Below are 13848 nucleotides of genomic sequence, written 5' to 3'. Positions count from 1 at the left end.
CAGACATTTAAGTCTGTTTTTAAACTAGTTTAAAAGTGCCTGGAATATCCCCTACAATATGGAACTGGTGGTGGTGGCATCCATAACTCTACTGCTCCCTTCTTCCCCTTTTGTTGGCACTGTCAGTGAGCTCCCTTGCACTTTCTTTTTCAATAAATGCCATGTTTCTAACAACCATCTGTGTCCTCATTCCCTGCCTCTCTGCAGTCCCTCATCATGTCCCCCAGCCCTTGGGAGGCAAAAAACATGGATCCAAGCATCTCCCTGCCCCAGGTCACGTGAGCACATGGCAGACTTCGGTCATAAGCTGGCTATTTAAGTTTATTGAACACATGTTTAGAAGACAAGGGAAAACATGCAAGTGAAAAAACTCCCACCCACAGGTCACTCACCCCCTGTGAGGCATGCTGGGCTAGGAGTTTACTCCCAATCCCTTGGTGTTAGAGCTTCAGCACTTCAAACAACTGTGTACTAGTTCCCATCAGTAACGTTTGGGAATGGTTCAGTTATGTCTGGCTGCACCATTTTAAGTTAGGCTTGGAGATGTTCTTATTGGTTTTCATAGCTTTTTATGGAGGAAGAGTACCTTGGATGCAGAAGGTATGCAGTGCCTAAATAGCAGCATACTATATTGTTAGGTTTGACAAAGACAAAAAAATAAGTCCTAATTTAACTTTGGGTTTAACCTATGAACTTTCCAGGCACATAGAAAAAAATACCCTCCCCTCCCACCCCCCCAACCTCCCATGCTCTTCCACTTTAAAAAGTGACTAAGGAATGTGTGATGGTGGTAGTAAGGGTATTTTTTCTCATACGTTATTCAGTGATTCCAGATTTAGTTTGCTGAGTTATTTAGGAAAATATGTTACCTAACTTCCAACTTTACAGACTCAACCGTGCATCTGTAAGGCTCTTTACTGGGTCTTTTGTTAATGGGTTTGTTAATGTATAAACTAGAACAGAATCCAGTTCCCTCTAGGGCTGAAAAATGGTACAAATTACTTCAGTGACTAAAATTGGCAGAAGGGACTCTGACAGTACTCAATATCTTTTGAGTAATCACTCTATAAAGCCAATTTCTTGACCTTAGAGTCTTAATAGTCAGCACAGTACTTTTAAAGTATTTCACCTTTCAGGTGGTTGCATTATAGATTTTTATAACACCGAAAAACAAATCTAGTTTAACGTCAATAAAACTGGCTGTATTGTTATACAAACAATTGTCATTGCTTGAAAAGTGGTCCCCCAGCCTTGTCTCCCTTGTTATTGATTTGTGTACCTTTCACCATTCAGACTGTGTAAATGTATTTCACTTCTTGCTCCTGTTTGTCTGCATATTCTTATATAGGACTTGCTTGCAAACAATTTTGTTCTTTCAGTTAAGAATATTGCCAGAAATAATTCTATATTCTCCTTTTGAATGACAACTGGCTGAGGCAGATGAGGTCTGGGAATTCTGGCAAAGTGACTACATCGTCCTGCTATTTTAGACTAAAGAGAGGGACTGTTTGTAGGTCCTCGCTAAAAAAAAATGGCACGCATCAAAATATAGGGTTTCATCATTTACCTACTGACTTCCTTTAAGAAAAGTTATTGGTATTTTTTTCAAATCACTTTGCTGGAAATGTAGCATTTAAAACAATTTATTTTGTTTTTCAGGTATACTAAGCCACTAACCTTTGCTGACTGTATTAGTGATGAGCTGCCATTAGGATGGGAAGAAGCTTATGATCCTCAAGTTGGAGTTTATTACATAGACCATAACACCAGTAAGTGATATCTTCTGTTTACTTGCTTGATTGAGTTGTTCTGTGCACATTACTATAGAGTGTTGGGTATAACAGACCCAGTAGCTAAACAGCATCACTGATAAGCCATTCTCTGCCCCTTGACTCTATTGCAAGTCACCTTTGAAACAGACCAAATTCTCTGTGGGAGATGCTTGCATCCTATAAAAAAGACATGGTGAATCTCCCTCTGTTTCCTAGGAAAGGGCAGCCACTTACAAGCTGGAAAAGACTACGCTCCTAAAGGTTCGGGGTTTCTGCCAAACGTGGGTTTGAATCCTGGTGACTGGAGATCAGACACTGGTGAATTCTGCCCATGTGCAGAGAGCACCAGGGTGGAGCACTTAAATGGGGTAGAGGCCTTGGGATGGTCTGTGCCTGGGACTAAATGTAATGCATGGTTTCTAAATGATTCTAGAAATTCCCTAAGTGTGTGGCAAAGGAGTTTGCTTTATACAGCCTTTTATCTGTCCTGGAGGCACAAAACCTCCGGGGTTGGTTTGGTGTATAATAAACGGTACACGTTTTTAAGAGAAGCGATACTAGTAAGCTTTCAGGTATTCTGCTTTTCTGTTTTGGGACACTTACAGATGAATCCTATTGCACCTCTGCACAGAAGTGGCACCTTATAGCCATGCAAGTGTAGTTTTTGCTACTTATGCAGAGGGTGGACCCTATTTGGACTTGCACAGCTGTTTCCTCTCTGCTTCCATTTTTACCAGTCACAGAAAATACCATGACTAGCAGTTGTTTAATGGAGAAGGAAGAAGGGGGTCTAACATTCTGGCCCCGCCTCTCTTCTGTGCCTTTCATTCATTGGATGAAATGGATCAACAGCATTGAGATGGCCCTGCCTCAGCAGAACAGAAACAAAGGCTAAAGCAAAGGGCAGCATCTGCCTCACTGAACCATCCCCTGCTCTGGCTTGTCTCTTTCTTCTGGCTCCACATACCCTCTCTTCTTGACTGCTCAGTGGGCTAGCTTTAAGAAGCAGCCATTGGGGGGCTTCAGGAAATGCCTGATCTGTGGCCTCATGACTACAGCATTTCACTGGGAATTGGGAGGTAGAGACCTAGGTCTCTTGCTCCCTGGGCAAGTGGGGCTGGGGGCAGGCACTGCTTGGGTGGGGTGGGGCATGGGACGGAGTCATGAGCAGCTTGTCTGGGGGAGCGGCTCCTGCTGCTGCATGCACTGTGGGAGGGCAGGGGGTGAATGTGACCCCGGATCTGTGTGCAGGGTGGGGTGGGCTACTGCTGCGGGCTGGGTCGGACTGTTCTGCACTCCGGGGTGGGCAGCAGCAGTGCTGGGAGTGGGGTTAAATGGGGGCTTCAGCGAATTTTGGGGTGGCTGCAGCCCTCCTGCCAGCACTGCCACTGCCTACTCCAAGTGCAGCTTGGCCCAGCCCCACACTGGGAAGAGCCCAGCACAGTCCCAGCCCACAGCAGCAGCCCGCCCCACTCTGCGTGCAGATCCAGAGGCACATGCCCCCCTCATGCCCTCCCAGGGTGCATGCAGGGTGGGAGCTGCCTCCCTACCCCTGCACCTGCCGGACGAGCTGCTTATGGCTCCATCTTGTGCCCCTCCCCACCCTGGCTGAGTAGTGCCTGGCCCAGCCCGATCCCCACTCCCTCCCTCACTGTGGGGGCCTCAATCTGCGCCCCCATGCCCCTTCCCTTCACCCACACCAGACTTACCAGCCTGACGCTGGTCTCCACACTGCCCAGCTGCGTATCGGAATCGGATCGGCTGATATGGCTCCTTAAAAATCAACCATCAGTATCGGCCCAAATAATCTCTATCGGTGCACCCCTAGTTATGAGGGTTATTCTCCTCCTCTGTATTTCTTCCAGCAGATATGTGCATACATGACTAACTGTATTCCCACACAGGGTAGAAGTGCAAAAAAGGGTGGAACTGCAGAAATGACGCTTAAAAATGTTAAGGTGAAATACGATTTGGCCTTAAGCTGGTACATGTCCACTTTGCCTTGGGCCCCTGGCACAGTATTATGCATTACCAAGAACTTTGAAATCCATCCAAAAGTACAGTAGCTTTGCAGAAGTTGCTGTGCGTGTTTGTGTAGAGCTATGCTTGATTCATTGTCCTGGAAGGTACAGCTCTTACAAAATAAAAGGATGCTTCATTTGCTAGAAGACAGCTTCTTTATTTAGAGCATGGTAATAAGTTATAAGGACAAGTCATTTTCCAGTCTTCTAATTGTCTTTTGTATTATAGGATGTAACTAGGCTTGATCTTAGCAGGGTGCTGTTGTTTTATTATGCATACATGTTCTGAGCAGCACCATTACAATGGAAATGGTGACAGATTATTATTTGCAGCTCTGTATCCTGCTGCTGATGTGATATGGGATTTCAGTGCATTTGTTTAAAAAATGATGAGGCTTGTATGACAGCAGCTCCTAAAGACCTCAGTCAGGATAGCTGTTTAAAAATGTAGTTCTCAGTTTTGATGTTAGGTACACCAGTGTACATCTCTGAGATGGAACTATTCTTTGTCCTCAAGTGATCTTACAAGATAAAAGGTGCTGTATGGCCAAGTGCCTGGCATCAGAAAGACAGCTGAAGGAAATTAGAGTTAAGAACTTCTGTAGCATTTCTCTGCATATTTGCAGAGCACCCAATATATGCTGATTAATCCACTCTGACCCTGCCCTGAATGAAAGCTAAATTAGATGGGACTGCTACCCTGATTTAGCTTTCACTTTGGGGTAAGAGTCAACAGACAGGCTTACTGTATATTGGCTTCTCTGTAGCATGTCCACACCCCCTTGCTGTAAGTAGCTGCAGCTCGATCAATTAACCATACCCTACCTTCACCCTGATAATGAGGTAGTGCAGGAGAGGCTGCTGCAAAACCCCCTCTAGGAAATCACTAGTGACTTGGTAAACTGCATTTAGAGAAGACTAGTCCAGGCACCGTCCAAAAATTCAGAGCAAAATCAGGCTTGGTTCCTTTCATATTTAAGTCTTTACGAATAGCATAAAAAGATTACTCTAAAAGAGAGGGGAACCACCAGGTTGCAGAAGTCGAAATGAAACGGTGCTGTTTCACACAGCCCTACTAAGTGGCCCTCCAGTCCAAATAATTGCCCACTCCTGGCCTATCAGGTTAAAGAAGAAAACAGTGGGCAGCCTAATGACTTGTCAGTTAAGCAATTAGCTTCCCCTTCACAGGTGCTCCTTCCCTCCCAGCATTGGGCTTCACCCCTCCCCTCACCCCCAAGGGCCCAGGGAACATCTCCCAGCAACAGCTATATCTGAGCTGCTGTGTTATTGGTTAACCATTTAACCAGTATAATTAGAGGAGGTTAAACAGTTAATTTTTAAAGCAATTTTTACATCCCTATTAAAACTCAAGCAAATATAGCTATTTTTTATTTCTATCAAATACTTCAGCTACACCAAAACCACTCAGTGCAAGGATCAAGGGCATGTCCCCTCTTCTGAAAGCAGTCATATATGGTGCCACCATCACATTATCTGAATGCCCCACAAGGAATGAGCTCATGCCAGTGACATTTCTGTGAATCTAGGGATTGCTACTTAACAGTTGAGGACACTGAGTTGCTTGGAGGCCGGAGCCTTGCCCAAGATCCTACAGGAAGAATGGCAGAGCAGAACTCTGAGTTGGGCCTGAGTGACAAGACTGTTTGGAGCTATGCAAGAGCAGAAGAGATGCCATATTGGTTGAGACTACAGAGCCATCTAGTCCAGAGGTTTTCAACCTTCTTTAAGGAGTGTACCCCCTTCCAGATGAGGGAGAGATGGCAGTGCTGACAGCTGACCAGATGCGAAACTGGCAGCATGCGGAGGTGGCAGCACGGAGTGGTGAATGGTGGTGGCAGGGGACGGGGAAACGATGTGCTGGCAGCGACATGGAGTGGTGAATGGCGGTGGCAGGGAGCTCGCATGCAGCCGTTCACCACTCCATGCTGCCACCGCATGCCACTTCCCCATGCTGCCATGCAAAGCCCCTGGGGCCGTCCCAAGGACACCCAGGGGTACGCGTACCCCTGGTTGACAACCCCTGATCTAGCCCAATATTGTCTGTCACAGTGGCTCAGGGCAGATGCTAAGGGGAAGACTACTTATGCAGGACCTGTACAGACAGATTGTTCCTTTACCCTTCTTCCTTTACAGCTTCCAAGACGTACAGGCTTAGGAAGTCCTAATTTGTAGCTTGCACCTGTAGCTATAATTTTAATACCCACTGATAGACCTGTCCTGCATTAATTTGTCTAATCCTCTTTTGAACCTGATTATTTAATCAGCTCCTATAGCACCTTGTGGCAACGAGTTTCATAAGTTAATTATACCTGGTGTGAGTGAACTTTTTTTTTGCAATTTTTACACTTAATTTTTTAAATGCCAGTCTGGTACTGTGAAAGTTAGTAAACCTCTTTTCCTTGTTCACATCATTCATAATTTTATAGACATCTATTCAGTCATCTTTTCTCTAAGCTGAAAAAGTCCAATTTAGTCTCTCCTTGTTCAGATGTCCCTGATCATCCTCTGGGCCCTTCTGTGTACCTTTTTCTAGTCTTATTATATGCTTTTGGAACTGGAGGAGACCAGAGCTGCAGGCATGATTTGAGACAAGGGTGTCATATATCCAGCCCATGGACCACATCTGGTCTGTGGAGTCCTACAATATGGCCTGCAGGTCTTGAACTAACCCTGAAGCCCATGGGATGCGGATAACCTGGAGAGAGTCCAGAGAAGGGCCACTCGTATGGTTAAGGGCTTACAGACCAAGCCCTACGAGGAGAGACTAGAGAACCTGGACCTTTTCAGCCTCCGCAAGAGAAGGTTGAGAGGCGACCTTGTGGCTGCCTTTAAGTTCATCACAGGGTCACAGAAGGGAATTGGTGAGGATTTATTCACCAAAGCGCCCCCAGGGGTTACAAGAAATAATGGCCACAAGCTAGCAGAGAGCAGATTTAGATTGGACATTAGGAAGAACTTCTTCACAGTTCGAGTGGCCAAGGTCTGCAATGGGCTCCCAAGGGAGGTGGTGCTCTCCCCTACCCTGGGGGTCTTCAAGAGGAGGTTAGATAGGCATCTAGCTGGGGTCATCTAGACCCAGTACTCTTTCCTGCCTATGCAGGGGGTCTGACTCGATGATCTATTGAGGTCCCTTCCGACCCTAACATCTATGAATCTATGCTGATCCCAGCCCCACATACTGCATGTGATCCGTGGTGTTGATTTGGCATGAAGCATGTGGGACTGGAGCCAATGCCGTGAGTGCTGCATGCAGGACAGGGCCAGTCCAGGTTAACATGCTACATGTAATACCCATGCCAGACTGGCCTTGCATACTGGCTCTGGGGCTGGTCCAGATTGGGCCCACTGACTGTCCCCATATACAGTGCACAGGGCTGGTTCAGAATCAGCACTGCATGCAGCATGCACTCTGTGCCAGCCCTGTGTGCTGCATGCAGGGTAAGCCCTGGACTGGGACACATGATTTATGAGGAGAGGCTGAGGGAGCTGGGCTTATTTAGTCTAGAGAAGAGAAGACTGAGAGGAGATTTAATAGCAGCCTTCAACTACCTGAAGGGTGATTTACGAAGAGGATGGAGCTAGGCTGTTTTCAGTGGTGGCAGATGACAGAACAAGGAGCAATGGTTTCAAGTTGCAGCAAGGGAAGTGTAGGTTAGATAGTAGAAAAAACTTTCTCAGGAGGCGGGTAGTAAAGCACTGGAACAGGTTACCCAGAGAGGTTGTAGACTTTCCATCCTCGGAGATTTTTAAGACTCGGCTAGACAAAGCCTTAGCTGGGATGACATAATTGGGGACAGTTCTGATTTGAGCAGGGGGTTGGACTAGATCAGCATGCCTTAACCCGTGGGTCGTGACCCAAAAGTGGGTTGCAAGAATATTTCAAGGACATGCAAGCAAGTGCCAGAAAAACACATGAAAGCATGGGTTTCCCCATGAAGGCTGACAGTGTTCCAACCTGCAAGGGGCTCGTTGGGGTGTGGCCAGCATGCAGCCAGGTAGGGTCATGGGAACAGCCCCAGCAGCCAGATGAAGGTAAATGTATGGAGAGTGGGGGTTGGAGGGCCAGAGCTTGGGGACTGCTGGAGTGGGGGATGGGGGGATGGTATGTGTGTGTGCGGGGGGTACCTGCCAGGACTGGGGGAAGAAGGCTGGGTAGCTGGGTCAAGGCAGTAGCAGGGCAGGGGGGATGGGGCAATGTCGGTTGGGCACTGGCAGGGCCAGGGCCGTTTGGCTCAGGACAAGCCATCAATCTTTGCAAATGGATCCCAGTATGAAAAAGGTTGAGAACCACTGAACTAGATGACCTCTTAACCTTCCAAACTTAATTTTACATGACTGGAGTCAACATGTGCTTCATGCAATGTACGGGGCTGTAGCAGGCACATTCAAGGTAGAGGGGGCTGATCCAGGGTGTGCTGGCTCTATGTGGTACCCTGCCAGACTAGCCCTGCATACTGGCTCTGGGATTGGTCTGAACTGGGCCCACAGACTGGCCCCTTGTACTGGAACCAGCAAGTAGGCCCTTTGCTGGCTCTGCTCGCATGCACACAGGGCTAATCTGGAGCGTACACTGCATCCGGTATTCATGCCAGATCAACTCCTTGTACTGGCTCCAGTATGTGGGGCTGGTCTATGGGTTTGATGTGGCTCACCCTTTGCCCCTCACCTGACTGGTGCATCCTAATTAATTTGTTACCTGTGATTTAAGGTGTGGAAGAACCATGAATTTATACACTGGCGTCACAAGATTTTCTGTTTTTCCTTTCAATCCCCTTAACTCCTAATCGCTTTTTTGTCTTTTTGACCGCTGCCAAACATGGAGCTGATGTTTTGGATAGTTTGCTGAAAGCAACTTCAAGATCTTTCTTGAGTAGTAACAGCTAATATAGAGTCCATCATTGTGTATGCATATTTTGGGTTATTCTATCCCACATGCACCACTGCACTTATCAACATGGAACTTCATTTGCTGATTTGTTGTCTCTTCACCCAGTTTTGAGATCTTTCTGCAGTTCTTCACAGCCAGCTTTGATTTTTCACTCTCCTGAATAATGTGTCATCCACAAACTTGGATAAATTAAGAATATGCTAGTTCTGTGGGGGCCAGTGTGAATATGGTGGCACATATGGCCCAGTCTCCCATGCTCTGAGGAATAAGCTAACTTGTTTTGACTCATGCAAGTGCCCCAGCTAACAGAAGCTTGAAGATGTAATTTAGATGAGGATATTAAAGGCAGAGGTACTGAAAGCAATTCCGTCACTAAGCTTCTAGAAGAGTTGCTCTGTTGGGTTTCCCAGCAGATTTCTCGAAAGAATACAAATCGTCTTTGGCTGGCTGTTTCATAGCTCTGACTTCACAGAAACACGCACCACAGCAATTCTTGTTAACTAAAATGTTGTTTAAGATGTTAGCAATGACTAATAAATGGTGTGGTAGTTTTAACTGACTTGAATTGCTTTAAGCAGGTGAGGCTCTTGTGAAATAATCTACCTTGGGTTAATATAAAGCAGCCATTGCCTTTTAATTATTAACATAAAGAAAAGAAAACCAGTGGTGGCCATCTTATTCAGTGAAAATTGTCAGGAATACTTGTTCCATAATTCTTGAATAAGTAATGCTATCTGTAGCTCTAATTAGGCCCCCAGACCTTCAGTCTGTTTCATCAAGGCAAACCTTTATTGAAATTAGTGAGGATCACCCCAAACTGGGCAAATTGTGGGGAGGAAGGGAGAGGGGGAAGGTGCAGGTTGGAAAGCCTCTATGCTCCTTCTCCCGGAAAGATTCTAGTGCTGCAAACTCCCCAGAAATTTCTAGCATTAGAAACTAATGCCTATTCATACCCAAAATTTAAATCCAAAGCCAGTGCTTAGTAAAATAAAATGAGATGAAAGACGCTTCTAACATACATTTTCAGGTGAAGTAAATGTAATTGAATTGAAGTGAGTATGGTAAAAGCTGTGTTATCCGGCACTTTACCACCCGGAATTCTCTATTAACCAGCACCTATCAGAGACACCATCTTGCTATACTATTTACTTTATTATTCCTTATATTGTAGTTAAAATATTTAAAGTTAAAATAGTTAAAATGTTATATTAAAAGTTATAATAATGTTATATTAAAATGAAGGCTTAGTTTCTTTCTTGAAAAAAAACCGCTCAGATAACCGGCATATTTGATTAACCAGCACCCCCCACTCCCCATGGATGCCAGTTAACAGAGCTTTTACTGTACCTGGAATATTCTTGGTACATTAGCAAAAGGGAAACTTCATTCTTCAAACATGTCACACAAGGGTGCTCAAACTCCGGGTCAAAGGGCTCCCCATGGATCAGGAAATGTGGTAGAAGGGGAATGGTGGCAATAAATATGGCCACTGTCCCCAGCTGCCAAATTCCCAAAACTTGAGCCCTGCACAGCAGGTTGGGGGCACGGTCACGCCCCTTTCTCCCACCCCTACAGATGGATAAAACCAGGTCATGCCCTTCTCCCTTGGCTAGATCGGACTGGGCCATGCCCCTTTTTGCCCACAGGGTTGGGTTGGGGCTGGCTGAAGTACCTTTCCCCACTCTCTGCAGGGCTGGGCCAAGCTCCTTTCCCCCATGGGGCTGGGTTGGGGCTGGGCCATCTTTCCACCTTGGGGCTGGGTCAAGCCCTCTTTCCCCTGCGCGAGTCAGGTTGAAGCTGTGATGCCCTCTGTCCCCCTCTGTGCAGCTGGATGGGGCACTACTGCTACCATATGCCAGATTGGGCCTACCATCTGGATCTGGCCTATGGATGACCTAGGCACTGCCATCCGGCCCTCTGGCCAAAAAGGTTGAGCACCACTGGCTTAGAACATACTCTGCATCAAATTAGACCAAGTCAAAAACAAGAACTAAAATTTCTGTATGCTTATGCCTTTTATCCACCCTTTCATCAGTCCTTCATCCTTCATAGCCTACTTTTAGGGGTTACAGGTTTCCATTGCTAGCCATGGTTTTGAGTATCCACACTTAATATTGTATATACCATTTTGGCTACCACAGTATACAATTTTGAGTAACCACATTTTTTCTATGGCTGCACATCAGCCCGCCACCTGCCATTTTTCCCATAAGCCTTTTGTCTTGCCAGCCATGGTTTTGCCAATGGAAACTTTCAGAAACCTAACCCCAGCGGTTGGCGAGGGAAAACTGTATTTATATGGATGATTTGTTAAAATTTCTCCTGCATATCCTGTGTCCACTGAAAGTTACATATGCTCAAGGCCACGGATCTCCATTCTATCCTTCCTCTCAGTTATTGGAGGGTATTGATGGAGTGTCTGAGCAGACAGCTAGGACTTCTCCTTAACTCTCTGCAGCTTCCTTTGTCCCACTAGGCTTCTCAATGCAGCCCATGTGTGCAGGAAGTGGGAAGAATGTGGCCAGCATGGCTGCTTCCTGGCCCTCAGTATACATTAGGGCTGTGTGAAATGGCTATGTTTTGTTTCGGTTTCAGATTCGGCCATTTTGGAGGACATTGATTCGTTTCAGTGGTTTGGGTCGCTGTTCCGTTTCGATTCAGCCGAACCTGTTTCAGAGTTTCGACGCTGTTTTGGTGATTCGGTCATATGCTATAATGGGGAATCAGTAAAATGCCTCTAACTTTGTAATTTCTTGCCTGATTTGGATGAAGATTGCAGGAATGGTACCCCTTTCTGAGGTCATGAAGCCTGCCATGTTTCAAGGAGATAGGTGAAGGGGTTTCTGTGAAACTGCACCTCAAACTGTTAAAGGCAAAACTTGTGATGTGTAACTTTGTGTGTGTGTTAAAGAGCAGCGGGATGACACCAGCAGGGATGGTAGCCTATAATAGGGGGCCTTCCCGGTGCTAGTTAGATCTCCCCCTGCCTACTTGTTTCTGGGCCAACCGGCCACCCCTCTTTTTCCTGCTACAGCTTGATGGAAAATTTATTCAGATATTTCCCAGGCAGGAGGCTGCCCATCTAGGTGTCTTGGGGTGACATCCATTCCGCAGCTCTGTACCTTCCCTACACTGTGGACCATGCCTCACACATTTCATCCTTCACCCCCTCCAGCTGTGATCTCCTCTCTGGGATCTTTGGCTCCCCCTTAGACCCTGGTCCTGCCTTCAGGCCAGTCGGAACCCCGAGCCTCTTGCTCTGGGCATTCCTCACGGTGGGCCCCTGGCGCTTTGACCCCACTTTGGGTCCTGGCCCCAGCATGGATCAGTCGAGGGTACCTCTGATATCTTTTATTAGATCAACTGAATAGTTGGAGAAATATATCTTAGCAAGCTTTCGGGTTTAAAAACCCTTCATCAGGCTGAAGAAGCATCTACTCGTGTGTGTGTGTGTGTGTGCGCACTCTTCCTGGATGGAATGAAATGGCGAAGAAGCCAGAGGTGGGCATGCAATGCAGGCAAAAAAGCCAGTCAGAGAAAATGTAAATTGAGATGTCAGGGGGTGAGGAACAGACTGGGGGGATTTGGTGGGTGGGGGGGATGTGGCAGGTAAAAGTGGTACCTGGGGAGTCAGATGTCAGACAGGTTATAGTGTGTCATAAATCCAATGTCTATATTGAGTCCATGAGTTTCTATATCCAGGAGGTTGGTGCAGTGAAGTTCATAGGCTCTTCTGTGAAAGGTGGTATATAAACTCAAACAAACACTGACCCTCGCTATCCTCATCACCAGAAGCATGGGTGACTGGTGCCTCCTGAGTCTGGGGGGGCACCAGCAGGGCATGATTGGGGGGGGTCCCCCAGCAGTCAGCTGGCAACCGGTGGGGGGTTCACCAAGCGTGCTGGCGGAAATGTACCGCCAGTGGAGCCAATTTCAGGGGGGGGCATGAGCACTCTTCGTGCCCCACTACCAGCCTAAGCGCTCACTCTCAGGGTGGGCACTAGCTGTCTTAGGGGGGCCCCCATTCCCCCTCCATGTGTCTCCTATGACCAGAAGCAAACTTCCTACAGCCCAGAACACACCAAATGGATCCAGACCATGCCATGACAAGAAATGCAAAACTTGCCAACATAACTCCAGTACCCCCAAAATTACTACACCCCACAGCAGAACCGTCACCACCCCTGGATCTTACAGCTGCATCTCCAGAAACATTATATAGCTCATCCAGCGCACCAAGTGCCCTGATGGAAAATATGTAGGAGACACCAAACAACTACTGCACACCAGAATGAATGCACACCAGAACTCTATTACAGACAAGAATACCCAACTACCTGTGGGGGTAAGTTTCTCATAAGAAAGCCACTCTGTCTCCAGTCTCTGAGGTCTGATCCTCAAAAGAAATTTACAAACCACTTTTCACAGATGAGCCTATGAAGTTCACTTCATCAACCTCTTAGGTACAGAAACTCAGACTCAACATAGACATTGGATTTATGACACACTATAACCTGCCTGACGTCTGAATCCCCAGGAACTACTCTACTTTTCCTTGCTACATCCTTCTTCCCCCTCCCCCTGCCCTCCCATCCTGTCCCTCACCCCCTGACACCTTAACTGATACTTTCACTGACTGGCTTTCTTGCCTTCATTGCATGCCAGCCTCTGGGTTCTTCACTATTCATTCCACCGAGGAAGAGCAGGGGGTCTTCCCAGTGCAGGTGAGATCTTAGCCAGCCCACCTATTTCTGGGCCAACCGCCTGCCCTTCTTTCACCTGCCAGGCGTTGATGGAAAACCGATTCAGGTGTTACCCAGGCAGGAGGCTGCCCATTTAGGCCCCTGATGTTTAGGGGTGACATCCATTCTGCAGCTCCATACCTCCCCTAAAACTGCCAATGCCTTGCAAATGGCATCCCTGGCAGCTAAGCTCACCTGGAGCTTCACAACTCCACTGCAACCAGCAAGCCTCGGGCCTCCCAAGGATCTTACAGGTCTGGGCTTTCCCTAGCCAGGACTGCATGCATGTGGTGGCTGGAGGTTATAAGGTGCCTCCTACCCACCTTTCACCAGGGAGGTTTGTGGTCCTGGCATTTCTTGGGAGCTGCCATGCCACTGGCAGTCCCACCAGGCCTTCTAATCCT

At 47.1% G+C, this 13848-nt stretch overlaps 1 protein-coding gene across 3 annotated transcripts in view; it reads left to right on the top strand.

The window, feature by feature from the left end:
* The window catches only part of WWC1 (WW and C2 domain containing 1), a 159185-nt gene that overhangs the window by 80929 nt on the left and 64408 nt on the right, over positions 1-13848 (top strand). For all 3 annotated transcript variants that reach the window (XM_019487146.2, XM_014606575.3, XM_019487148.2), the window contains exon 2: positions 1660-1769. In XM_019487146.2, coding sequence (XP_019342691.2) covers positions 1660-1769 — 110 coding nt within the window. The remainder of the gene's footprint in view (positions 1-1659; positions 1770-13848) is intronic.

The sequence above is a fragment of the Alligator mississippiensis genome, chromosome 9, assembly GCF_030867095.1.
Source record: "Alligator mississippiensis isolate rAllMis1 chromosome 9, rAllMis1, whole genome shotgun sequence".
Lineage (NCBI taxonomy): Eukaryota > Metazoa > Chordata > Crocodylia > Alligatoridae > Alligator > Alligator mississippiensis.
This window is presented reverse-complemented; position numbering and strand designations above follow the sequence as displayed.